Source organism: Sarcophilus harrisii, chromosome 5 (assembly GCF_902635505.1).
Source record: "Sarcophilus harrisii chromosome 5, mSarHar1.11, whole genome shotgun sequence".
Lineage (NCBI taxonomy): Eukaryota > Metazoa > Chordata > Mammalia > Dasyuromorphia > Dasyuridae > Sarcophilus > Sarcophilus harrisii.
In genome coordinates, this window is record NC_045430.1 from 138,546,461 (window position 1) to 138,573,279 (window position 26,819).

Genomic DNA, 26,819 nt, shown 5'->3' on the forward strand with positions numbered 1-26,819 from the left:
ATAACTATTGGGCGGGGAATAATAATAATAATGCAATTTGGGGATATAATGCTAAACTGAAGTAGACTTTTTAAGGTCTACCTTGTATTTTTAGTGTATTTAGTATGTCAGATTTGGAGCTACAGTTTTTAATGGGTACATCTGGAATCCATCTTCTTAGAAAGAATGTTCTCCAAGATTAAATTATATGGGTTGAGAAAAGGCTGTATTTCTGTAGAACTTAAAGATGGCACTGAACATTTTTATGAGAGGTCACCAAAGGGCAATGCAAAGGCTGTTCAGTCATGACTTTATAATGTCACATTATGACCTACACCTGTCTGGAAATTAACAGCTTTGTCACTCGATAAATGGAAAAAAAAAAAAACAAAAAAAAAAAAACAGGAAAGAAAGAAGAAAAAATCTTCAACCAATATCCAGAAGAAATAGCACAAAAGTGAAAATGATTCAAGGTTAAAAATTAATAGTGAAATATACTTAAATTGTCTTGCCATGACATTGTAGTTGTAAGATTCCAGATACAAAATGAAAAAGAGACAAATAGGGTTATGAAGAGAAAGTCATAGAATATTTGAACCAATAACTTATAGTGAAAAAAACCATATCCTTATCATATCCTGAAGTAGTAAAAAGAAGGTAACACCGTCAAATGCTACTGGAGAAAAAGGTCACTTTTTGCCAAATATCTAAAGTGTGTGTGTGTGTGTGTGTGTGTTTTCCTGCAGAATAATGCAATATTTTACTTTTGTTGGCTGACACATACAGAATTTTGGTTAGTGTACAATTCATAAGGAATGTTAAAGATAGATATTGTTTCACAGAAAGACCTACTGATCATATGTATAGTCCTAGAGTTATGCAAGAATTTTTTTTTTTTTTTACAACAAGAATTGTGCTCTGTTGATTTGTTTCTGAAGATATGTTTCTCAGTCAAAACCTGTAGTCTGTTTCTCCATATACAGGTGAGAAACATGCTTTATCCTCACTTTTCTGGAATTATGGTTAGCACTGCAGAGTCAGCAACCTTTTTTAAATTGTTACTTACAGTGTGATGGTCAAATTGGAAATTGTTCTTCTAGCTTACTCTTCTCTTTGCATCAGTTTATCCAAGTTTCTCTGGATTTCTCTGAATAGATCCCTTTCATTATTTCTTATACTTCAATAATTTTCCATTACATTTAAATACCATAATTTGATGGATGTTCATGGTGTTTCCAATTCTTTTTTATAAAAGAAAGTTCTTTTACAAATGTTTTTGTGCAGATGCACTTTCTTCATCTGTCTTCTATCTTTCAGGAGCAGGGATAAGAAAGCCTAATAGTATTATTGCTGGATTTAGGCTTTGCATATCTTAGCAAATTTGGAATTATAATTCTTAATTGCTTTCCAAAATGATTGTTTCTCTTTACAGCTCCAGTAACAATGCATCAGTGTATTTATCTGCCCATCTTAACAATATTCCTTTTCCTTTATTTCATCTTTGCCAAAATGAGGGATATGTAGGGATAGTATCTTTAATTTACCTTTTTAAAATCAGCCTTTATTTTGTCTATTCAATCTTTGGGCTTTTCTGTACCTTTTGAAAAGACAAAGAGTGGAGAAAGAAATAGATAGGAAAGGTTCTTATATCTTCTTGCATAACTCTAGGACCATACATATGATCAGTAGGTCTTTCTGTGAAACAATATCTACCATTAACATTCCTTAAGTACAAAGGTTTGGCATCTGTGAAATTAACATGCCATATTGTTTTTAATTTTGTGAATTTTAAAATATATTTCCCTTACATTTTAATCTATGATACAGAAAGCCCAATCTACTATCCTTCTTATCTGGCTGTTACTACTGATTAGTCAGTTGTTTTTTGTTTTTTTTTCATTCTTTGCTTATAATGGACAAGATTGAGGAAAATACAATATGTATTTATGTTTCTTTCTCAAGACAAATAATTGAAGAAATGTACTACTTGTTGGTTTCCTCCTTTAAGATATCTCGAGAGCTAGCTATTTGTAGACTTGATACCACAAAAGAAAGATCTATTGTTTTCCCATGAGGAATGTATCATGACATAATCTCCCAAAAGAACCTCCTAAAACTTAACAAATAAAACAGAAAACAATTACTCACTTTCAGTGATTCATGTGGGCACAAATAACACTATGAAAAAGAATTTATCAAGTATTGCAAACAATGACAAAGTCATGAACAAGAAACTGAAAGTACAGAATTCTGCTCATAGCTAGCTGTTATTTAACTTTTCTATAGGAGCATCTCATTCCCTCCTCTTAAAAAAAAAAAACCCTCTAAAATCCTATTTTAAGTTCACAATTTGATTTATTTTTCTTTCTCTGTGTAACATTTTGCAACTCTCCAGCATCCTAACCAAGATCAATTCTTCCTTTGACCATTCTAGATCCATTGTTTCCACATAGATGATTCTTCACTTCTGTTTTATTTAAAAGTATGTCATTGTCCCTAACAACATGGAATGTAGAACAGTAGTCTTTGAGCTCCTCTACCTTCTTTTCCTATAAGGAACTCAGCCTACACAAATAGCAATTACTGGACTATGGTTGAAATATAAGCATTGCATATCTAATACAATGCCAATGTACCTGTCTTCCATACTGGTTTAAAACTTCAATTTTGTTTAAAAAGAGAAAAGAAAAATAAGAAAAAAATGTTTTCAGTGTTTATACTTTTTTTCATTTTCCTCTTACTGCCCCATTATGTGTTATAATATCATATTCTATCTCATGTGGTAAGTCTTACTGTTTGTGATATAACACAGCTAAGCACTTTATTAATTCTTTATAGCAATTATGAGCTTTCAATAATTTGATTATTCTATTTAACTCCATTATCTTATTCTCATCATTCTGCTTTCCTTCACATTGTAATACATTCATATTATCTCTCGTTTCCTGAATTTGCCACAAATCATTTTGTCAATTTGCTTTAACTTTCAATTTTTCCTATCTTTTTTTTAATCTTCTTTTCAATTGCCTATGGCAAAAGACTCAGGTCTTTTGAATTTTCCCCATATAGGCCCCAATTTTTCCATCTTCTTAAATTCTTTTACATTCTTTTTGATCCTCATACTACTCCCCATTCAATCCAGAAATTGAATATGAACCAATATCTGGGCGTACGCAATATACTTAAGCAACTTACTCAGCTCAGTCTTCACTTCTACAACCTTCTGTCATAGAAACCAAAAGCAACAGCAAAGGCTCAGCAATTAAGTTGCAGAGTACAAAAACAGTTTTTTCAAGAATGAAAAAAAAAATGCGCACCATTGGAACCAAACTAAGACACACTAAAGTTCTGGCTCCAGAAAGGGGTCAGGGAGGGTAAAAGAATGTGCAAAATTCTGCTAGTGAAAAGTTTTTAATTGATAAAAAGCGTTTCTTTTTTTACAGCTAACCAAAAAAAAAAAAAAAAAAAAAAATCAGTTAGCATGGAAAGAAAGATAAAACTGATAAGGAAATTGAAGGGGATACTGATGTTGAAATAAAATTGGGCATTTGGAATGATGTCAAAGCCATAATACAAACAGACATAGGAAAGATAATTATATTAAAGGACAACCTAAGGAAAAAAGAGTTAGGAACTTTTAACAGAAAGTCATTCTTAACATGCCAAGGTAGAGGGCATGCTGTTATATATAAAGATGACCCATGATAAGAGAGTAAACTGATAAATCAGGGATATTTCTTAGTACATAATTCATTGCTTAACATGTATGTAGCAGATGGTTTTGGGACTGACTGACTTCACAGTGTTGTGGACCATATAAATTTATCCCATCTACATATAATATATGGCCAAGTAATAATGTTCATAATTGTGATTTTCAGTTATTCAGAAGAAACGTTTTCTGGTATATTATGATCAATAAAATATGGAATTGCCTAATACATTTTCTAAATACTTCCAATAGGTATGGTTGAAACAATTTTTTAGAAAAATCATTATAGTTTGCAAAATACTTTTACGTAAGTTTCCTTTCTCATTTAAAACTTTAGTAGCTTAGATAGGTAGACTGGACAACTATTATCCCCTATTTAAATATTAGGTAATTGGGGTTCAAAAAAGTTGATGACTTGCCCAAGATTGAATTGTCTGGTAAGTGGCAGAATTGGGATGAGAATCCCTGTCTCCTGAGTAGTTCGAGAATGTATGTATCATCTCATGTTGCCTAGATGTAAATAATATTTAGATATGTAGAACATATAATTTATCATCTTTATGAAGTAACTGAGGTATTTATGTATAAACCAAGTGTCAGACCTTGTCTTCTGATAGCTAAACTGAATTATTACCACATATTTTCTCTTTCAGCATGTTTTTCCATATTTAAGAGCTTTGAGTAGTTGCTCATTTCTTCTGTATTCACTAAAATATAATACATTTATTCACAGCAGAATTGAACTATACAACAGCAACAACAAATCACAATCCATGTTCCCTGTCAGTTCAGTTTCATTCTTCTTCTTCTTGTGCTTATTTTTGTATTAATCTGCTCCAAATAGTTAAAAGGTCCCCAGAAGTACTACTTGTGGTGCCTTTTTTACCTCTTCACAATCACTCACAAATGTAAGAGACAAAGTTTCTTTGTAACCAAAGTGGAAATGTTATCAAAGGCATTATCAGCATCTCTGCTCAATAAGTAGCCAAACTATTCTTGATTTCTTACCAGTAAAGAAGTTTCCTCGATTTTCTGTTTACTTCTGTGATCTTGGTCTTCTTATTTCCTCCTACCAGTGCTTTGCTTTGGTGTCCCTGTGCCATGCATGTATTTGTAGCCAATGGCACTCTGGGAAATGTAGCCTATTTAGCTTTTGATATTTTTGTAGCTACTCCTCCTATTTGCATTTCCTCTTCTTAATTTTCTTCACTTATAACAAAGAGATGAAATGAAAGGGAAAAATAAAAGGAAGGAAAGCTTTCCTTACCTTCCTAATCAACTGTATTACATCACACTATATCAGTGGATCTTCCCATAGGAAAGAGAATATACATGTATCATTCAAGTTTCTTTCAATTCAAGAATCCCTGTTTTAAGAAATCCTTCTTTAGTAACAGAAAATCTGTAAAAAGTAATTATATTAAAAATGCAGTATCTGAACATTTGTAAAGAATACAATCAAAGATTCAGAATTTGAATGTACCTTAAAGCTCATCTATCTATTATACAGCTAAGGAAACCAAAGCCAAAATGTGGTAAGTGACTTATTCAAGATATTAAGAATTTTGATATTACATTAAACATTTTCTATAATTATGACTCAGATGCATTCAGTATTAGAACGGAAAGAATATAGATTATCACCAATGGAATAATTAGAATAAAATGTAAGGACTTGATTTGTGTGCTATTTATTATTGAAGTTCAATCTGCTAAATTTTTTCATGGGTATATTTATTATTGTCAGACAATATTTCAATTTACTCACAATGAGAGGATGAAATAAAAAATTACTAGTGGGTAAAAAAAAAAAAAGATGCTCTCCTGTTACCCTTAGTGTGGCTAATCACAGAGGGAGGAGGGAAAATTTTCAATGATGCTATTTTAGTCTTGTCAGCTAATCAAATCAAAACTTTTTTTTCAAATTGTCGATTGACATCTTTGATGTGTTTTAGTATCCACATAAACATTTTGCAATTGAAAAAGTTTTGAGCACCAAAGTATTCAAAACAACTAGCCTATTTTTTGTGCTTTGAGAAAGGCAAAAAAAAAAAAAAGTAGATGCCCAAGAATGCAGGAATGTCACAATTGTCCATAACAAGAAAGAACAAATAGCAAATTCAGGAGTTATTCTTTGTTTACATTCCAAACAAACAAGTTAATTGCTTGTTTCTAAACCCATTTTCTTTTGCCTGGATTACAATCCATTAGAGACCATCAATCAGTTTTGTCAAACTCATTAAAACACATCCTAGATAAAGATTGTTTTAAATAACATAATTCTATAAGGGATTAGTACTGAACTGTTAATGTTGATTTCAGTACTTTTTAAAAATAAAACTTTTACTGATAGATTTACTTTTAAAAAACTTTTATTTAATACTAAAATAGAATTGGGTTTAGAAATGAAAGAAAAACACAGATTTGAGGCATCAACTTTAGAAATCTCCTACTTTACAATGGAATGATGGTTGGGGAGTTTAGTGAGGAAGTAGGGGAATGGTTATCCTTTCCTTTAGTGATCCATTAATGTTGCCTTTAGCAAAGGATTAAGTGTGCTTCTTACATTTTTGTTTTTTATTTGAAAAAGGATTGAAATTAAAATATAAAATATTAAATTGAGGGAAGATGGTACTTCTTTAATATATTGATGAAGGTAATTTGAACAAGTATTTCCCTTACAAGTTAGGAAAAAAGTGACTACAAGAGTAAATATATTTTTTCATTGGCTGCAAATAATTAGTTTGCATTATAATAATAATAACAAATTCCTTCTTTAGGAAAATTGTGGACCAACTTTTTGTTAATGTAATTAATTTATTCTTACCAACTTTCCTTTCCTTACCTATTCTTCCTAAATATCTTCCCCCCCCCCCCCCCACTTCCCCTCCACCCCTTCCAACCAAGGAAGAAGTGATGAGCAAGCTTGTTTTAAATAGAGTCAGCAAGGTTCATTATTAAAATTGTATTTTCTGGAGATTACCTGGGATTAGATTTTCTTTTGTTTTATTGTTCCTGTCTATTTCCTGGTCCCTTTCATCCAGTCAGCCTGAAGCCCTGAAAAGGAAAAAGGAAGTAAGTGACTTTGCTCAGAATGTATTGCAGCAGACACCAGGCTCCAAGAGATTCTGAGACTTGTGATTTGGAGTTAAAAGCATTAGGGGTGATTTAAATTGCTATTCTGAGACTGAATGGTGTGAGGATGAATGAAGGTAGCTGCATAGGCTATGAAAAAGAAAATTCTCTTTCTTTGTCTTTTGGATAAGAATTAGGTAGTTATTTTGCATCTAGTGAAATGAAAACTTCTTAAATTTCTATATAGTTTAATACATAAATTATATAAGAAGATTATTTAAAAAAACAGAAAAAAACTGCTTTCCAAGCCTAAGCAAAATAAAAAGTTCTCCAATTACTTGAATCAATCTAGAAAGTCTATTTTGATCTTTTTATTTTAAAAAATCCATTTCAATCTGAAACATTCTGTTTTGTTGAGCAAACATTTAACTGATTAAATTTCTTTAACTCTTTAGATCAGGTCAGGATAGAAAACCTACATTTTCAATTTTATATTTTGATTGCTTAAAATACAATTCTCCTGTCTTTTCTTGAAACTGCTATTGCCACTGATTTTGAAAAAGAAAAAAGTAAATTCAATTCTGCAAACATTTATATAATGCCAACTGCATATATGTATGTAGGTTCTATATACTGAAAATACCATAACAGACTACACAGAGTCCTGGCCTTTAAGAAACCTATACTCTAAAAGAAAACATCAGACACAAAGAAGTATTTTGTGAGATTGAAAGTGATAATGATGAGATTCAGATCCCTTGATTGCCAGTCAGGGAACCAAATGATGAGGTTCGGCATTGTAGAGAGAGTTGTGGGAACCCCTTCTGGTCAGTGCATGTCCTTCCTAAAGGAATTTACAAACCGGAAAAGTTAGATTGGAAAAAAGAAGTTTATTGTTTATTGTTGAGAAGTCAGCCTTTGTTAAAAGGAGGAAGACTGACTTCCTCAGTGGCAGGGTCCCGACACACAGAGAGAGAAAGTTCCTAGCAGAGAAATCCCAACAGAGAGAGAAATAAAGTTCTTAGAAGAGAAATCCTGGCAGAAAGATAAAGAGAAGTGTATTACTGTTAGGGGAAATAGGTGAGAAGGATAAAGATGGGTTAATGCTGAAAAGAGAGTATCTATCTTCTCAGTGAGCAAGGAATCCTCACAGGCAGCTATGCCAAGGAAAGGTTCCTTGCTCTAGCATGATTCCTGCTTTGGCCTCTGCAAAAGAAATGAGCCCCCAAATCTCCCTTTTAAAAGAGATTTGAGATTGAAGTTTCAATTGAATGAGATTACTGCCCGGGCCTAGATTTCCAGTACAATGGGATCATTTACTGTGAGTGTTCCTGAACCAATCTTCAGCTCAATAGGGGTCAATAGAAATCTAGATCTCCAGCTAAATGAGATTACTTAAACTAAGTAGGGAGTGGTCCTGAACTCAACTAGTCCCACCAAGATAGCAGAATGAAACCACTTTATCTTGGGGAAGATAATCTCAGGGAAGATTTCTCCCTCAGGGATTTCCCTCAGGCCTTTCCCAGGAGATTTTCAAGGACAGTTTATCAAGTGTTACCCCCAAAGTCAGAGGATAGCTTCAGGGGTCCCCCTATCAATAAATGCATATAAGGTTGTCTTGCTCAGAAGGGTGAGTGGTCACCATTTAATAAAAAAGCTGGAGAAATCTCTGGGAGCAAAGCAAAAGTGTATTGTACTTTCTTCTCACGAGAATCATGTGTCCCCCTGTCCAGCAAGCAATTGAAAAGAAGAGGCACCTTTTGGGACAGATTTTACACTTTAAATAGTCCCTAACACAAATATTCTTCCTACCATTGACCATCAATCCTCATTGTCTGAGGATCTTACATTCTAAATGCAGAAACTACCCATGAAATTGAACTTGACCAATAAGTACATAGTTGCCCATATTTGATTGAAGTAGGGAGAAATGATGTCATGGGAGAATAACAGGAAGGGGATTTAGGTATGCTCTTGAGTGAATGCTCAAGGACCTTCAGGCCTACTCCAACTCTGAAGTAGATGAAGACTTACTGGTTTTCACAACTATTTTGATAGATCTCACCTCATCTTGTTCAAGGTCTGGCCAGTATTAAGAGAAATTTTAAGGTAGAGATCACTTTCTTAGTTTAGAGGAAACAAAGAAAGCTTCAAGGTAAAGGAGGCCTACGAGCAAGAATGAACATACCTTGCAAGAAGAGGGAGTTTTTAACATATAGAAATGTGAAAAAAGGTGTTTCCTTCCATGAATGGTGGGCAGCCTACCTGAATTGTGCAGAGGTAAAAAAACCTTTTTTTCCCACAAGGCACTTATTTTTTATATTATTCTATTTTTTTAAACTAGTTACTTTTCAACTTCCACTCAACATTAGTCATCCTTCAAAGCAAATTTAAGTCAACTCTTTAGTCAAGGTTTTTTGAGCACACTGTTTTTTTTTTTTTTCCTTTTCTAAATTCAATTAATGTCTGTATATTCATTTAGGCACTTAATTATAGCTGCCTTGGCCTATTCTTTAATTTTAATTATTTTCATGCCATGGTTCCTGAATATTTAATTGTAAATTCTTTGAAGTGAGTAATATTATTTTTTCTTTCCACAATACTGGACACAAGGCCACCATTTAATAAATATTTATTGAATTCATTTGAAGATTAAGAACGCACAGGAAAAAAAACTGAAAAATTAGTGAGGATATTTGACTAATAACATGACTATACATTGACAATTCATCTTAGCAGTTGCTGTTGAACAACATGACATAGAATTAATGAATTATCAACAATGCTTAACTTCTTCCTCATAGTAAAATTTAAAAGCAACCCATAATCTAATATTTGAATTTTTAGTATAAAGTTAATATAAAAGATTTTGGGAACTTCTCAGAAGTAATGAATCAAATATGAAACTAAAATCACTATTTCATTGCTTAAAAATGTTCACAGAACTGAGTAAATTTTGTCTCTTTTTATATCTCTTTTTTGGCAATATAAAATTCTCAGTATTTTTTCATGTTTTTGCAATAAAATATTTTTTGAAGATATGTTTAAATCCTCTTTACATAGTGATCATGTGCATAAATCTACATATATAGATATAGATATACAATAGACATGTGAATGTATGTATGTGTTTAAATAGCTATGGTAGGAGAGAAAATGATTTGTTTTTTTAATAGCAGAAAGAATATTGGACCAGGAAGCAGAAGTATGTTCATCTCATTTAAAGTGAAACTTTACAAGTGATCTTAGAGATAATTTAATTATAAACTTAAAAAACCTGTTTTCAAATTATTAGTTTTATAACTTTGGGAGAATTATATACTCTCTATGGCCTTCAGGCAATATTTGAACTAACTTCTAAATCTAATCTTGTGATCTAAGCTTGTGTTCTACTTTGGTAGAACAAATTCTTATACCTGGAATTTCTTCATAACTAATGCTATCACCTGTCTTGTAGTACTGTCATTTAGTTCTTAATCCCATCCTGCATTTCTTTTATAGCAGCAGAGAAAAATTACAATCATTAGTATAGCTAAGGAGTTGCAAATGGGATTCCATAGATAAGCAAATACTGAGGAGCTAGCAGAGGGGCCTGGACATGGAGTTGTTATAAAGCATTTGAGCTGAGGAAAAGGGACAGAAGGTATTGGGGGGTTGGGACCTTCTATGGTTTTCAATGGTAAATTATTTTGTATAAGTACTGAAAGTTCACAGTGAACAGTTTAGGATTAGGGAGGGGAGAGTTTAGGACATTTAAAAAATTGTCATAGTCTGGGAGTGATAATATATGGTCAGCCTCAGGCAATTCATGGGTCTGAGAATGGGGAAAAGATTAGCTTCAGTTATCTGTGTTTGACACTTAAAAGCGGTTTCCCCCAAATTTTGGTGAATTTCACATTTTAATAGATTAAATATTTCCTAAGATTTTTCTGACACCTTGGAAATTCAGATATATATTTGTAGATAGAGAAAGAAATATAAGTACCCACGTCACATACATGTATATGTGTATTCTGTATTTCAATTGGGTTTAAATATCTCATAGAATTTATTATGTACAGTATACCATATGTCTACATTATAATAAATTAATCAAACAAGTTTTACCATTGTATAGCACCTTACAGATCATTTATTTTTACTAATTTTTTTATATATGAAAAAATTTTAATTCAGAGAATTTGCAAGATTCATTCCCACAAGCATTTATTGTAAAGGCCTGGCCTGCATTAGAGCTGACTGTACAGAACTGTTTATGTTAGCAAATCAGAGTAGTGTAATAGAGAGCTGCCCCCCCAAAAAAAAATTTAGTAAGATTGTATTCAGGTTCTACCTCAAATACTTTGTACAATTCACATAACTTCTCAATAGAGTAAATGTTCTCAAAATGTAGCACACAGATAATTGTCCCCAAGGATCCTTTGGGGGAAGGTCTTTGCAGTCAAAACTATTTTCATAATAACATTAATATGTCATTTCCCTTTCAAAATATCTCCTTCTCCAACTGCATATTTGTGTGAGGCTGGATTTTCTTAACATAATTCATTTAAAACAACATTTAAAAGCAATTATGAAAAACCAACTATCTTCTTTTAAGTTAAGCATTAAGGAAGTTTGCTTCTTAATCCCTATTCCTATTAAACATCTTAACCAACCTCTTGAGATGGTATAGGGAATCCTGACACTTCTATCAAACCAAAGATGCTTATGGAAAATGTTATGTAGAGATAAGAAGAGGTAGTGAGTACATATCATTTATATATGTATGTGTGATGTTGAATGAAGAAAACTTTTCCTTAATTGTAGGTGTTACTGGAAACCTATAATTTAATTATTTATCTGGCAAAAGTCTGGGCCAGTCCCAGGCAAAATTGTATAGCACATTTTTTTTTTTTTAACTTTGTTTTCTTTTTAAGTTCTTATTCATTAAATCTTGGAACATTGAAATGGGAGGGAATTTGGAAATCATTCTTCACAAAGCTGACATATTGATATTTCTAAAGCATACCTCTGACCATGTTACTTGACTATTCAAGAGGCTTGAGAGGTTCTCTACCAGCAATATGATTTTTTTAAAAAGGATCACAAAATTGTAGTTGTAAAGAATATCAAAGGTCATCTTAATCCAATCACCTCATTTTACAAATATAGAAACAGATATCCAGAAGGGTGAAACAGTGTGGCCAAAATGATAAGAACTGGGATATGAACCAATGTCTTATGAGCCCAAATTGTTCATAATTCCCACCACATCATTGCTTCTTTAGTTAGTCTTTAAAGCCCTTTACAATCTGTTTTCAACCTACCTTTCTAGTCTGCTTTTTTGTGAACATTTTACTTTTGGCTACTGCTATATCCCCTTGCTGGAATGGTCTGTATTTCTCCTCACCTTGACCTCTTGGCATCATTAGCTTACTTTAAGATTCAACCAAAGTCTCTTCCCTACATGAAACATTTATTATTGCCCTAAATTATTAATGTTCTTTCTCCACAAATAAATGAATAAACCAACAAATGATAAAGAAATAAATGAAAAAAATAATGAATGAGCAGATTAACATATAGGTAAACAAAGTATCACATTAATAAATAAAAGTTGCCCTACTTTCAGAGAGGCTCAAAGAAGTTTAATGATTTTCTTAAATTCACATAGCTAAGAAATGGCAAAACTATAACTAGAAGCTGAGTTTCCTCATTCTTAGTCCTGTTCTTTGCAATATTCTTCTATTTTTTTTCCTCAATATGACATTCAGTGGCTTCTTGCCTTCCTTCTCCTCATCAAAATGTATTCTCAAAGTTTTCATTCATACTAATGTATTAAATGGTTGATAATTTAGTGTTATATTTATCTCATTAGATATTGATTGAAGCCTTATAGCAGCGGAGTTTTAGATATCATTTAGAAGGTTAGAGAAATTATAGGAGAAGGATAACTATATTTACAAAATTGCCTTACTATTAGGTTGAAGATTGACATTCTTTTTTTATTATAACTTTTTTTATTGACAGAACATATGCATGGGTAATTTTTTTACAACATTATCCCTTGCACTCACTTCTGTTCCCACTTTTCCCTTCCCTCCCTCCACCCCCTCCCCTAGATGGCAGGCATGTTAAATATGTTATAGTATATCCTAGATACAATATATGTATACAGAACTGTCCAGTTCTCTTTCTGCACAGGAAGAATTGGATTCAAAAGGTAAAAGTAACCTGGGAAGAAAAACAAAAATCCAAATAGTCCACATTCATTTCGCAGTGTTCCTTCTTGGGGTGTAGCTGATTCTGTCTATCATTGATCAATTGGAACTGAATTAGATCTCTTTGTCAAAGAAATCCACTTCCATCAGAATACATCTTCAAACAGTATTGTTGTTGAAGTGTATAATGATCTCCTGGTTCTGCTCATTTCACTCAGCATCAGTTCATGTAAGAATCTCCAAGCCTCTCTGTATTCATCCTGCTGGTAATTTCTTACAGAACAATAATATTCCATAACATTCATATACCACAATTTACCCAACCATTCTCCAATTGATGGGCATCCATTCATTTTCCAGTTTCTGGCCACTACAAAGAGGGCTGCCACAAACATTTTGGCACATGCAGGTCCCTTTCCCTTCTTAGTGTCTCTTTGGGATATGAGCCCAGGAGTAACACTGCTGGATCAAAGGGTATGAACAGTTTGATAACTTTTAGGGCATAATTCCAGATTGCTCTCCAGAATGGTTCGATTTGTTCACAACTCTACCAACAATGCATCAATGTCCCAGTTTTCCCGCATCCCCTCCAACATTCATCATTATTTTTTCTTGTCATCTTGGCCAAGAAGATTGACATTCTTGAGAAGAATCTGGTAATATATTGAGGATAGATTTGTTGACTGAAAAATCTGAGTTCAAATTTCTTTGCAGACATTTGTTACCTGTGTAATTCTAGAAACATCCCTTAGACTTTTCTAAGTCTCAGTTTCTTCATCTTTAAAATGATCATAAAAACATCTTCCAAGGTTTTTGTGAGAATAATCTGAATTGATATATAAAGTGATGAAAATACCTAGTACATATATATGTATCTTTATGTTTTAAAAAACACTTTACAAATATTATCTAATTTTATCCTTAAAACAATCCTGTAAGACAGATGCTATTATTCTCATTTTAGTGATGAAGAAACTGAGCAAGCTATTGATTTGCCAAGGACCACATAGCCAGTAACTATCCAGATGGGGATTGAATTCAGGTCCTTATTATTCTATGCCTAGTGCTTTATCCACTGAACCACTTGTTATTACCTTTACTGCTTCCTGCTAGCTGTTTTGCTTAATCTGACTCCTGGAACATCATATTTTTCCCAGAATAAGCTCCTCACCAGAATTCTTATTGTCATGGCTATTGTTTCTTCTTTGTTAATTCAATCCTGTTCTGTGCCCTCTGTTGCCTCTCCCCTATGATGCATAATTGAAGGGCTGATCAAAAAAAAATAATAAATTCCTCCCTAAGCTTGCCTTCTCTATAGAATTCAGAATTCCAGAAATTCTTCATTTTCTACCAGCTACATTGCTTGGTTTTAATTGTATAAACTTTCCTTATTAGATTGTAAACCACATTAGATTGTGGACAGGAACTATCTTTTGTCTTTTTATTTTTATTTCCAGAGCTTAGAAGAATGCCTAGCACATAGTAGTTGCTTAATAGATGTTTATTGATTATTGATTATTACTGTTGTTGTTGTTCCAAAATCTGAAGTCATTGACAAATCAAGATAGAAGGGAAAAACGAAATCAAGAGAAAGAGTCTGGGAAGTCGCTCTATTTTTTTTTTTTTTTTTTTTTTTAGTTTTGGTATCTCAGTTTCCTTCTCATCAGTGAATCAATTTTATTTTCTCTTCTTAATTTATTTTCTTCATTTATCTTAGATTCCTTTTGTTTTAATATATTTACTTTTGGTTAATTTTAGGAGAATATGCAGACATATTCAGACTACATATTCTTTTAGAAGACTATACAGAAGTATAAATAGAGAGGGAAATCAGGAGGAAAAAGCATAAAATTAAGGGAAAACTAAATTTTAAGGATAAAGGAAAAAGCAAAAAGTGTCATCTTTTAATAATTATCATTACAGTCAGCACTTATATAATGTTTTAAAATCCATAGAATATTTTACATCAGTTACCCCATTTGATCTTCATAACAATCGTGGGAAAGAAGTTCTTTTATTATACCTATTTTACAGATAAAGAAACCAGGGCCCAGGGCAATTAAATGACATATCCAGGGTCACATAGCTAACTAAGTAAGCCTGTGAAACAGAATTTGAATTCAGGCAGATCTTTCTCATTCCATACCTCTCAGAGTATGCACTTTTACATTCTTAGCTGTGACCTGAAACTATAAAAGCATTTATTTTATATCATGCTAAGAACAAATGTTTTAATTGGTTATTTTAGCTTAATTCTATTGTCTCAATAAGTACTTCATAAGGGATATGATATATTGTAAAAATTACTTAATTTGGAGTCAACAGACCTGTGTTCAAATTTTGCTGCTTCTACTGAATATGTGGGTGATCTTGAGCAATTCATGAATTTCCCTGTGCCTCAGTTTAATTTTCTATAAAATAAAGAAACTGGGCAAGATGAAAACTAAATCTCCACTTAATCTGATGAATCTCAGGAAAAATGTTAAACAAAAATGACTTATACAGTTTGTCAGCATAAGTAATCATCACCTTCCTATTTGATAGCTTGGAAAAACCACTAATGTGTTAAGGCTTCTTTGTTCTGGGGATGAAAAAAAAATCTTTTGTATCCTTTCTCAAAAAGTGCATAAGCTCTTAGGTCTCATTCCTCAGCCTTTTTAAATGCTGAGGTAGTACAATAGAAACAAGAAACTTAAAAAAAAAAAAAAAAGTAGCTGTGACAAAAACAACAAAAGGCTTTGGCTTTAGAAATGAATTGCTTTTTGATAACATTTCAAAAATGGTTAAAGGTCCCTTTACCCAGGTGTCTAGAGTCACCCTATGTTAATATGTGTTATATTCATAATTGTTTTGTAGGCACTGTTCCAGGTACCCAATCCATTACTAACACTAACCAGAATTGAACACAGTCACTAAGGGGGTAGAAAATAGATATCCATCTCCTTTTTCACTGGTGATTAACATGCTGAACTTTACCTCATTGTATTAGCAATTCTGATAGTTTCCAGACATAGTACAATCCGAATATAAATTTGGCTTTCAGAACCACAATTCACAGGGCTTTTCACAATTTTTTTTTTTTCATCTGGAACTATGGGTACCTCTTTGGAGAGGTTTGCCATGAGCTAGAGTTTCTGGCTGGCAAATGGAGAGCTACCAAATGATTTTTCTATTGATTCATGTTCTCCTTTCTCTTTACTGTAACAAATGACTCCCCTACCTTTCTCTGTTTGTAAACAGAGACCATTTTTCTTACCTTAAAATTTAAATGTATAAATTTTGTTCTCTTCTTTTTTTTTATTGTATATGTTTGAAAAGTATTCCTGGATGTACCATGTACTTAAATAAATAATTTGTATGTCGATTGATGGATGGATAAATATTTTTAGTTTATAATTTAAAGGATAGATATCTTCACCTATATCTATATCTCTTTGTCAAAAGCAACTTATAGTGCAAAAATGTTTGTGGCAGCCCTTTTCGTAGTGGGTAGAAACTGGAAATCGAATGGATGACCATCAATTGGAGAATGGCTGAGTAAATTGTGATATATGAATGTTATGGAATATTATTGTTCTGTAAGAAATGACCAGCGGGATGAATACAGAGAGACTAAGAGAGACTTACATGAACTGATGCTAAGTGAAATGAGCAGAATATTGTATGAGGATCAATTCTGATGGACATGGCTCTCTTGCGCAATAAGAGGATCCAAATCAGTTTCAATTGCTCTGTAATGAACAGAACCAGCTATACCCAGTGAAAGAACACCTGAAAATGAGCTTTTATATTGCTTTGGATTTTTCTCCTTCCCTCCCCAAACAACATAGCATTTACACTCTTTTGTTTGCTTGCATTTTTGTTTTTCTTCCCAGGTTATTTTTACCTTCTTTCTAAATCTGATTTTTCTTGTGCAGCAAGATAACTGTATAAATATATATATACATATATTGTATTTAACATATGCTTTAACATATTTAACATCCTGCCATCCAGGAGAGGGGGTGGAAGGAAGGAGGGGAAAAGTTGGAACAGAAGTTTTTGCAAGGGTCAATGTTAAAAAATTACTCATGCATATGTTTTGTCAATAAAAAGCTATAATAAAAAAAAAGCAACTTTTACCTATCAAGTTCCTTAAATGCCAAAAAAAAGAAGCCAAAAGTTTTAAAAGAAATGAATAAACATGAGACTTGCTTTTTTTTCTTTTGTATTTATCATAAACATCCTGGTTGTATTTCAGAACTCTGGGATTTAAATAGAACATCAATCTTTCATAGTCCTTTTGGATTTCTCGACCTCCGTGTGATGTTGCTGGATGAATATCAAGAACGACTGTTTGTGGGAGGCAGGGATCTGGTGTATTCCCTCAACCTGGATCGAGTCAGTGAAGGCTATAGAGAGGTATGGCAATATCAAGATCTGTTTTTAGAGAAAAAAAATGTATAAATCTTTATTGTGTTCTATTCAGGTAGTCAGGGGGTACAGGGTATGGAATGTTGGATTTGGAGCCAGGAAGAACTGAGTTCAGATCCAGCCTCAGACTCTTATTAGCTATATGGCCATGAGTAAGTCACAACCCAGTATGCCTCAGTTTCCTCATCTGATAATAAACATAATAACACCTACCTTCCAGTATTGTTGTAAGAATCAAATGCAATGATTCTCTTTTTTTAAAAATAGATAAGTAATATTTTATTTTTTTCCAATTCCATGTACGATAGTTTTCAATGTTCGTTTTTATATTGTTTTGGATTTTTCTCCTTCCCTCCCCAAAACAGCATACAATCTGATACAGGTTAAACATACAGTCATATTAAACATATTTCCACATGTATATTGTGAAAGAGAAATCAAAACTTAAGGGAAAAACAAGAAAGAAAAAAAGAACAAGAAAAAAGTGAAAATATTATACTTTGATCTATGTTCAAACTCTATCAGTTCTTTCTCTGGATATGGATACCATTTTCTATCATGAGTCTTTTGGAATTGTTTTGGATCACTATATTGCTGAGAAGAGCTAAGTTTATCATAATTGATGATCACACAATGTTGCTGTTATGATGTACAGAGTTTTCCTGGTTCTTCTCATTTCACTCAGTATCAGTTCATGTATTAATTTCCAGGCTTTTTTCTGAAATCTACCTGCTCATCATTTCTTAGAGCACTACATTATCCTATTATATTCATATAATACAACTTACTACTCCCCAATTGATGGGCATTCCCTCAATTTCCAATTCTTTGCCACTACAAAAAGCTGCAATAATTTTTTTTTGTACATATGAGAGCTTTTCTCCCTTTTTTATGATCCAAATGATTTATTTCTAAAGCAAACCTTAAAACATTCCATTCATTTTATTATGCTAACTTATTATTCTTTTGTCATCTTTTAGCAATTTGGGAAATAATTATTTAATGAAATGTTGTTAGCCAACAATTGTATCTAAGATGATTTTGGAAAGCATCTCAAATGCATTTTCAGCAAATCCTTGTCCCATCTGTATCCCCAGAAACTTCTAATTCATGCATTTGGCATTCTCCTTGTATGACATCCCTCCGGATTACCACACCCTCTGTCCTGAGACCTATGTGTAGAATACATTGAGTTATTAGCAATCTCACTGGATGTTTTCAATTTCAATAGTGGATTAATGACATCTAAATAAATATGAACATATGAACTTAATACTAATCTTGTAAAAAATGCCTGACTGATATTAGATAGCTTTTGATGGACCTGGAAGATTTGAATGCTAAATCAAAATTGGTGAAAGACTCAAGAAACTGACATAACAAATTGCAAGTTTTATGAGAAAAACTCTTTAACGTTAAGAGAAATGTTAATTTTTAAAATTTAATTTAATTTTAATTTATATGGAATAAACTAAATATTTCTGTAATAGTATATGAAAAAATGATTGACATTTAAAATTGCAAATCTTTGACATTTAAAATTGCAAATCTTTTGTGTACAAATTATTTCTCTTAAATGTGTAATATAGTTATGTAAATTTCTTTTTTTTCCATTTTTTTCTTCTCACCCCTTCCCTGTCCTACCATTAGACACAAATATAAATGTAAAATTATTTTATATATACTTCTATTTATCAATTCTTCTTCTGGATGTAGATAGTATCTTCCTTCATATGTCCATTAAAGTTAATTTGGGTATCTATAATAGTCAAAAATGAATTATTTTCTCACATTCATTCTTGAAATAATATTGGTATTATTTTCTTAGTTTTGCTCACTTCACTTTTCATTATTTCATGCAAGCCTATCCATATTTTTGTAAGATTGTTGAGCTCATCATTTCTTATAGCACAGTAGTATTCCATCACAATCATATATCATAACTAATAGATTATATGTACATTTACAGTGTGTAGAATTAAACTGACAATCTTGAAATTTTATTCCACGGATTCACTTTCTTATACAATATGGAGATAAATTGAGACGGATTTTTTTTCCCTTGTTATATGTTGTGTCATCATATAATTATCCCATTCCTATTTTAAAAGCATCTCCAGTTGCTCCTTCACAGTAGCTTCTCTCACTAGCTATATTGATTTCTGAGATGAGTAAAAATTCATCTAACCTAGCATATCTATTTGGCTATAGATTAAACTTCATATCCCAGTCAGTCATTTTCCAGGAAACTTTTATCTATCCACTGTAGCCATGTTACTATCTTTCCTACTATCTCTTCTTCTTCCCCAACTATTTTTTCTCTCTTGCTCTAGAAAGAGTAACCATTTTAATGATACCATTGGGGGAATTAAAAAAAAAAGATATTACAAATAATTAGCTCTATGACTCCATTTATACTTCCTGTGACTAACTTGGCCCCACTTTCTTGGCCCTACTCCTTTATGTGTGTTGTATCTTCCTATTAGAATGCAAACTTCTTGAATGGTGTGGGGCTGCTTTATTTTTATACTTTCTATACTTTTATATGCCTAGCATAATGCCTAATGTAAAGTTAGTATTTATTATTACTTTTTAAATTTAAAACATTACTTCTTCCCTCAAACATGCCCAGTTCTCTTCTGTTGTTAAGAAAGAAAAAAAGAAGGAAGGAAGGAAGGAAGGAAGGAAGGAAGGAAGGAAGGAAGGAAGGAAGGAAGGAAGGAAGGAAGGAAGAAAGGAAAGAAAGAAAGAAAGAAAGAAAGAAAGAAAGAAAGAAAGAAAGAAAGAAAGAAAGAAAGAAAGAAAGAAAGAAGGAAGAAAAGAGGAAGGAAGGAAGGAAGGAAGGAAGGAAGGAAAGAAACTCACTATTTATTGTATGTAAAACATAGGCTCTTCATTTTTTTTCCCACCAAGCTGCTTCAATGTTCTATGGATTTTTGTGGTTTCCATTTCTTTCTACCTATTCTTTTTTTTTTTTTTTTCATTTCTTGAAATGTACTTCCATTTCCACACTTCCACTTCTCAAATTAAACTGATTTTAAAGCATATTCATAAACCCTCATGGAAACTAATTCAATTGCTTTTCCACCATCCTTTTTTTCTTTGATATCTCTGAGGTATTGAATACTGTTGAGAAATTCTCTTTGCAACATATATGATAGTCATCAATAATTTCCATAGATACTACTAATCAGAAAACATTACCTCATGTCAGAACTTCTTACTTCCACCCTTCACCTAATAGAATGTAAACTTTTTGGGGGGGGACACAGATTGTATAATTTTTTAACATTTGCATCTCCCATATAAGACAGATGTTGAATAGAATTGCAAAGCATTAGATGCTGTTAAGAGAATTTAATTTGTTTGCTTAAATAAGAAAATGTTGACATTTGTCAAATTTTTGACTTCTTGGTAAGTTGACTCATTTCTAGAATTTCTAGCTGATGGATTCTTTTCTTCATTTGTAAATTAGGAATGTCACAATAACTTGCACTTCTCTTTACTTAGACAACATTAAACATGACTTCTGTAAGTAGCTTTGAGGCAAAATTGCCTAAGTTCCCAGAGTATTATGTGAGAATTCTTTGAATTATGAATATAATTTCTTTTATTCAGTGCTATTTAATATTTTATTTTATTCATGCAAAACACATAAAACAATGTTTAACATTTGTTTTTAAAATATGGAGTTCAAATTTCTATCCCATCAGCCTTCCTTACACTCCCATTAAGAAGGCATATGTGAAATTATGCAAAACATCTCCATAAAAATTGTATTGTTAAAGGAAATATAAATCATCCCTAGTCTTCCCCCCAAAAAACCCTCAAGAAAAAATAAAAAATTTAAAAGGATATCTTGAGGGGGTAGACCCAAGATGGTGAAGAGGACACATGTGTCTTTCTGAGCTCTCCTTTATCCTCAATCTATTTTTACAAAACTCAACTTTGGAATTAGTGCTGGACTGTCAAAACCCACGAATATTGGGAATACAACACATTACCAACAGAAGATAATCTCAGAATTCACCAGAAAAGGTCTGTTTTTGGTCGAGTGGAGACAAAACAGGGCTAGGCCAAGCAAACTCAGGCAGATAGGCAGAGAGAGCATGGAAAACAGCTCACACTGAGCAAACTGGAGGGGAGCAGGGTATATTCTTCACCTGCAGAAAATCTGTGAGGCGAATTCTACCACAGTGTTGATTACTCTGCCCTGCACAAAGGGTAAAGACTATAACCTCCAAATCCTAGAGTCTTTAAGGACCTGACCATACCCACCGATTCAGCATGATTGCAGTGTGCAACTGCTGAACCCAGCACAAACACTTATCCCAGTATAACCATTGCTGTCCCACTGCTGCTCACTGCTACTTCCTGTTGTCTGTTGAAGCTCTGTAACCCCACATTGCACCAAAAGCATACTGAAACATTTTTTGTTGTTGTTGTTAAAATGAGTAAAAAGGCAAAGCAGGCAATAATTATAGAGAGCTTCTCTACTGGAAAAGAGCTGATTTCAAACTTGAAGAGACTAAAAACAGTTTGTCTCCAGATCCAAAGGGAGAGCCACCACATAAGGCTCTCATAGAAGAAATTTAAAAGGCTCTTTAAAAAGAGCTAGAAGAAAATTGTGGAAAGGAAAAGGGAATCTTTGCAAGAGAGTCTAGATAAGACATGTAACCCATTAAAAGATAGAGTGGATAAAGAAATCAGCTTTCTGAAAAACAGAATTAGTGAGTTGAAAAAAGAAAATAATTCCTTAAAAAAATAAAATTGGCGAAATGGAAAAAAATTCCATAGAACAAAACAACTCATTTAAAAACTCATTTGGACAATTACAAAAAAGAAATTTAAAAAGTAAATGAAGAGAATAATCCATTAAAAATCAGAAATGAACAAATGGGAATGAATGACTCAAAGAGACACCAAGAATCAGTCAAGCAAAACCAAAAAAAAAAGAAAAAACAGAAAAAATGTTAAATACCTATTTGGGAAAACAACAGAACTTGAAAATAGATCTAGGAGAGATAATCTAAGAATTATTGAACTCCCTGAAAATTATGATAAAAATAGACACTGTTTTTCAGTAAATCGTCAAAGAGAACTGCCCAGATGTCAGAAACAGAATACAAAATAGCCATTGAAAGAATTCATCATTCACCTACTGAAAGAGATCTCAAAATTAAAATTCCAAGAAATATTGTGACTAAATTCCAGAACTATCAGACCAAGGAAAAAATACTACAAGCAGCCAGGAAAAAAAAAAACCAAAACAATTCAAATAGAGAAGAGCCACAATAAGGATTACTCAGGATCTAGCAGCATCCACATTAAAGGATCAAAGGGCCTGAAATTTGATATTCCAAAAGACAAAGGAACATGGTATGCAGCCAAGAATAATTTACCTAGCCAAACTGAGCATTTTTCTTCCAGGGAAGAAGATGGACATTCATTCAATGAAATAGGTGAATTCCATTTATTTCTGACAAAAAAACTAGAATTAAACAAAAAGTTTGACCTCCAAATATAGGACTCAAGAGAAGCATAAAAAGGTAAAACGAACTCTTGAGAACTATATTTCTGTTATGAGTATACATAAAAAGTACATGTGTAATTTGGTGTTATTGTTATAATATAAAAAAAGAATCTAGAGGTGGAAAAAAAATTGTACCAGAAAAAGGGAAAAGTGGAAGTACTATTTCTCACGAAGAGGCAAAGGAAACCTATTATATCTGAGGGAAAGAAGAGAGGGGGATGAACACAGTGTGAATCATACTCTCATCAGAACTGGTTCAAAGAAAAATATTAGACATATTCGGTTTACAGAGAAACTTCTCCCACCTCATTGAAAAGTGGGAGAGAAAAAGCAAAAAGGGAAGGAGTAGGCTAAATAGAAGGGAATACAGAAATTTTAAGGGAAAAGTTTAAGAAGAGGGGAGAGACTGTAAGGGGAGAAGAGGGATCCTAAAGAGGAAGGGCTGCATCAGGCAAGTGGTGGTCATAAGTTTAATACAGGGGAAGGGATAAGAGGGAAAGGAAAGAGAAAAGCATAATCTGGGGTTAATAAGATGGCAGGAAATACAGAATTAGTAATTTTAACCATAAATGTGAATGGGGTAAATTCCCCCATAAAGCAGAGGTGGATAGGAGACTGGATTAAAAGCCAGGATCCTACAATATGTTGTTTACAAGAAACACACTTGAACTAAGGTGATACATACAGAATAAAGGAAAAAGGCTGGAATAGAATATACTATCCCTCAGGTGAACTCAGAAAAGCAGGGGTAGTTATCTTGTTCTCAGATCAAGCAAAAGCAAAAATTGATCTAATTAAAAGAGATAAGCAGGGCCCTATACCTTGCTAAAGGGTAGCATAGATAAGGAAGCAATATCAATACTAAACATATATGCACCAGCTGCTATAGCATCTAAATTCCTAAAGGAAAAGTTAAAAGATCTGCAAGAAGAAATAGACAGCAAAACTATGATAGGCTTGGAGAGACTTACATGAACTGATGCTGAACAAAATGAGCAGAACCAGGAGATCATTATACACTTCAACAACAATACTGTATGAGTATCAATTCTGATGGAAGTGACTCTCTTCAACGAGATGATCCAAATCAGTTCCAATTGTTCAGTAATGAAGAGAACCAGCTACACCCAGTGAAAGAACACTGCAAAATGAGTGTGGACCACAACATAGCATTTGCACTCTTTCTTTTGTTGTTTGCTTACATTTTTGTTTTCTCCTTGTTATTTTTAACCTGCCATCTAGGGAAGGGGGGGGAGGGGTGAAGGGAAGGAGGGGAAAAGTTAGAATAGAAGTTTTTGCAAGGATCAGTGTTGAAAAATTATCCATGCATATGTTTTGTCAATAAAAAGCTATAATAATAAAAAAAAGGATACCTTCATCTGTATTCAAACACCAGCAGTTCTTTCACTGTGTATAAATAGCATTTTTCATCATAAGTCCTTCATAGTAGTCCTGGATCATTATATTACTGGGAATAGGAAAGTCATTAATAACGGATCATCCCACACACTGATATTATTTTGTACACAATATATTTCACTTTGTATGAACTCATGGAGAACATTTGATATTTTTCTGAGAATATCCTGCTCATTATTTCCCATACAATAATAGTCTTCCATCTCAATAGCATATTGTAGCTTATTCATCCATTTCCCAACAGATGGGTATCCCCTCAATTTCCATCTCTTTGTCCTAAGAGTTGCTATTTTGTACACTATTCCTTTTCCTTTTTCTTTAAAAAAAAATCTCTTTTGGGATATATGCCTAGCAGTGGACATGTGTAATTTTATGGACCTTTAGACATAATTTCAAACTGCCCTATATAATGGCTGAATCAGTTTACAATTCCACCAACACTCATTTTTTTTCCACATTTTCTCCAACATTTATCATTTATCATCTTCTGACTCATCAGCCAATCTAGTAGAAATGAGGTAGTATTCTCCAAATTGTCTCATTCCAATCAATAGTAAATTACATTATTTTTTTTTTTTCTGAGGCAATTGGAGTTAAGTGATTTGCCCAGGGACACACAGCCAGGAAGTGTTAAGTGTCTGAGGTCAGATTTGAACTCAGGTCCTCCTGACTTCAGGGCTGGTGCTTTATCCAATGCACCACCTAGCTGCCCCAGTATTCTTTTTAAAATGGCTATAAAAGCTCGATTTGTTCATCTGAAAACCATATCTTTTGATCGTGTATCAATTTGAGTAATGGCTCTTAGAAATTTGACTTAATTACTTATACATTTGAGAAATGAGAATTCATTTCTAAAGTATATAGAACACTGACTCAAATTTCTAAGAATTCAAACCATTCTCCAATTGATAAATGGTTAAAGGATACAAACAGATAATTTTCAGTTGAAATTAAAACCATTTCTGGTCACATGAAAAGATGCTCTAAATCATTATTGATCAGAGAAATGCAAGTTAGGACAACTCTGAGATACCATTACACAACTCTCAGATTAGCCAGAATGACAGGGAAAGATATTGATGCATGTTGGAGGGGATGTGGGAAAACTGGGACATTAATACATTGGTGGTGGAACTGTGAATGGATCCTGCCATTCTGGAGAGCAATTTGCAACTATGTTCAAAAAGTTATCAAACTGTACATATGCTTTGATTCAACAATGTTACTACTGGGCTTATATCCCAAAGAGATCTTAAAGGTGGGAAAATGTAAAGGGCTGAAACTCTGAATAGGTGCACTGGAATCAGACAACCGAGCACTTAAAGCTAATTACCTATTGGACAATACTCTATTAGCATGTGCTTGGAAAAATGGCCCTTCCCACTATTCTGTGCTGGCTAGATCTTTTGGTGTATACATATAATCGTAGGAGGGATTAGGGGGTGGAGTAAGACAAGCCAGAGTCACTTTGGAGAAGGACAAGGAGAATGGAGGTTGATCTGGGGAAAGCATGTGGCAGTTTTGTTAATCCCCTTCACATTTCCCTCTAAAGACCAAGGACTTTTGCTTATTCTGACTCTGGCTGATTCTGAGGCCTCCAGGGAGCTAACCTGGACTTCACAGGAAAGGGATCCACATGTGCAAAAATGTCTGTGGCAGCCATTTTTGTAGTGGCAAGAAAGTAGAAACTGAGTGGATTCCCATCAGTTGGAGAATGGCTGAATAAGTTATGGAATATTATGGAATATTATTGTTCTGTAAGAAATAATCATCAGGATGATTTTAGAGAGGCCTTGGAGACTTACATGAACTGATGCTAAGTGAAATTTGTAGAACTAGGAGATCATTATGCACAGCCACAACATTATACAACAATCAATTTTGATGGACATGGCTCTTTCCAACAAAAAGATGTTTCAGATCAGTTCCAAAAAATTTGTGATAAAGAGAGCCATCTACACCCAGAGAGAGGAGTGTGGGAACTGAGTGTGTACTACAATATAGCATTTTCACTCCTTCTGTTGTTTGCTTGCATTTTGTTTTCTTTCTCAGTTTTTTTCCTTCTTGATCTAATTTTTTTTAATGCAGCAAGATAACTATATAATATGTGTTTATATATATATATATATATTATATATATATATATGTATGTATACATATATATGTTGGATTTAAGATATATATTGACATAAAAAAGAGAAATGAGGCTTTAATCAGAGAAACTTGATTTGCAATTCTTTTCCCAATTACTGTACTTATTCCCAAATCTTAACTGTATTTTCCCCTTTTATTTTGTTTTCTCTACCTTTCAACCTGTCCTTCTTCAAAATTCTTTTGCTCTGACCCATCCCTCCCTTCAAATGTGCCCTCTTTTCTATCACCCTTGTCTCCTACTTTGCTGAAGTGTAAGATAGATTTCTATATCCTGTTCAGTGTGAGTGTTATTTGCTCTTTGAGCCAGTTCTGATGAGAGTAAGGTTTAATTACT

At 33.0% G+C, this 26,819-nt stretch overlaps 1 protein-coding gene across 1 annotated transcript in view; it reads left to right on the top strand.

Moving 5' to 3' along the window:
- Positions 1–26,819, top strand: part of SEMA3E (semaphorin 3E) — a 339,675-nt gene that overhangs the window by 177,314 nt on the left and 135,542 nt on the right. Inside the window, exon 2 of the mRNA XM_031938651.1 lies at positions 17,207–17,367. Within this exon, the coding sequence (XP_031794511.1) occupies positions 17,207–17,367 (161 nt within the window). The remainder of the gene's footprint in view (positions 1–17,206; positions 17,368–26,819) is intronic.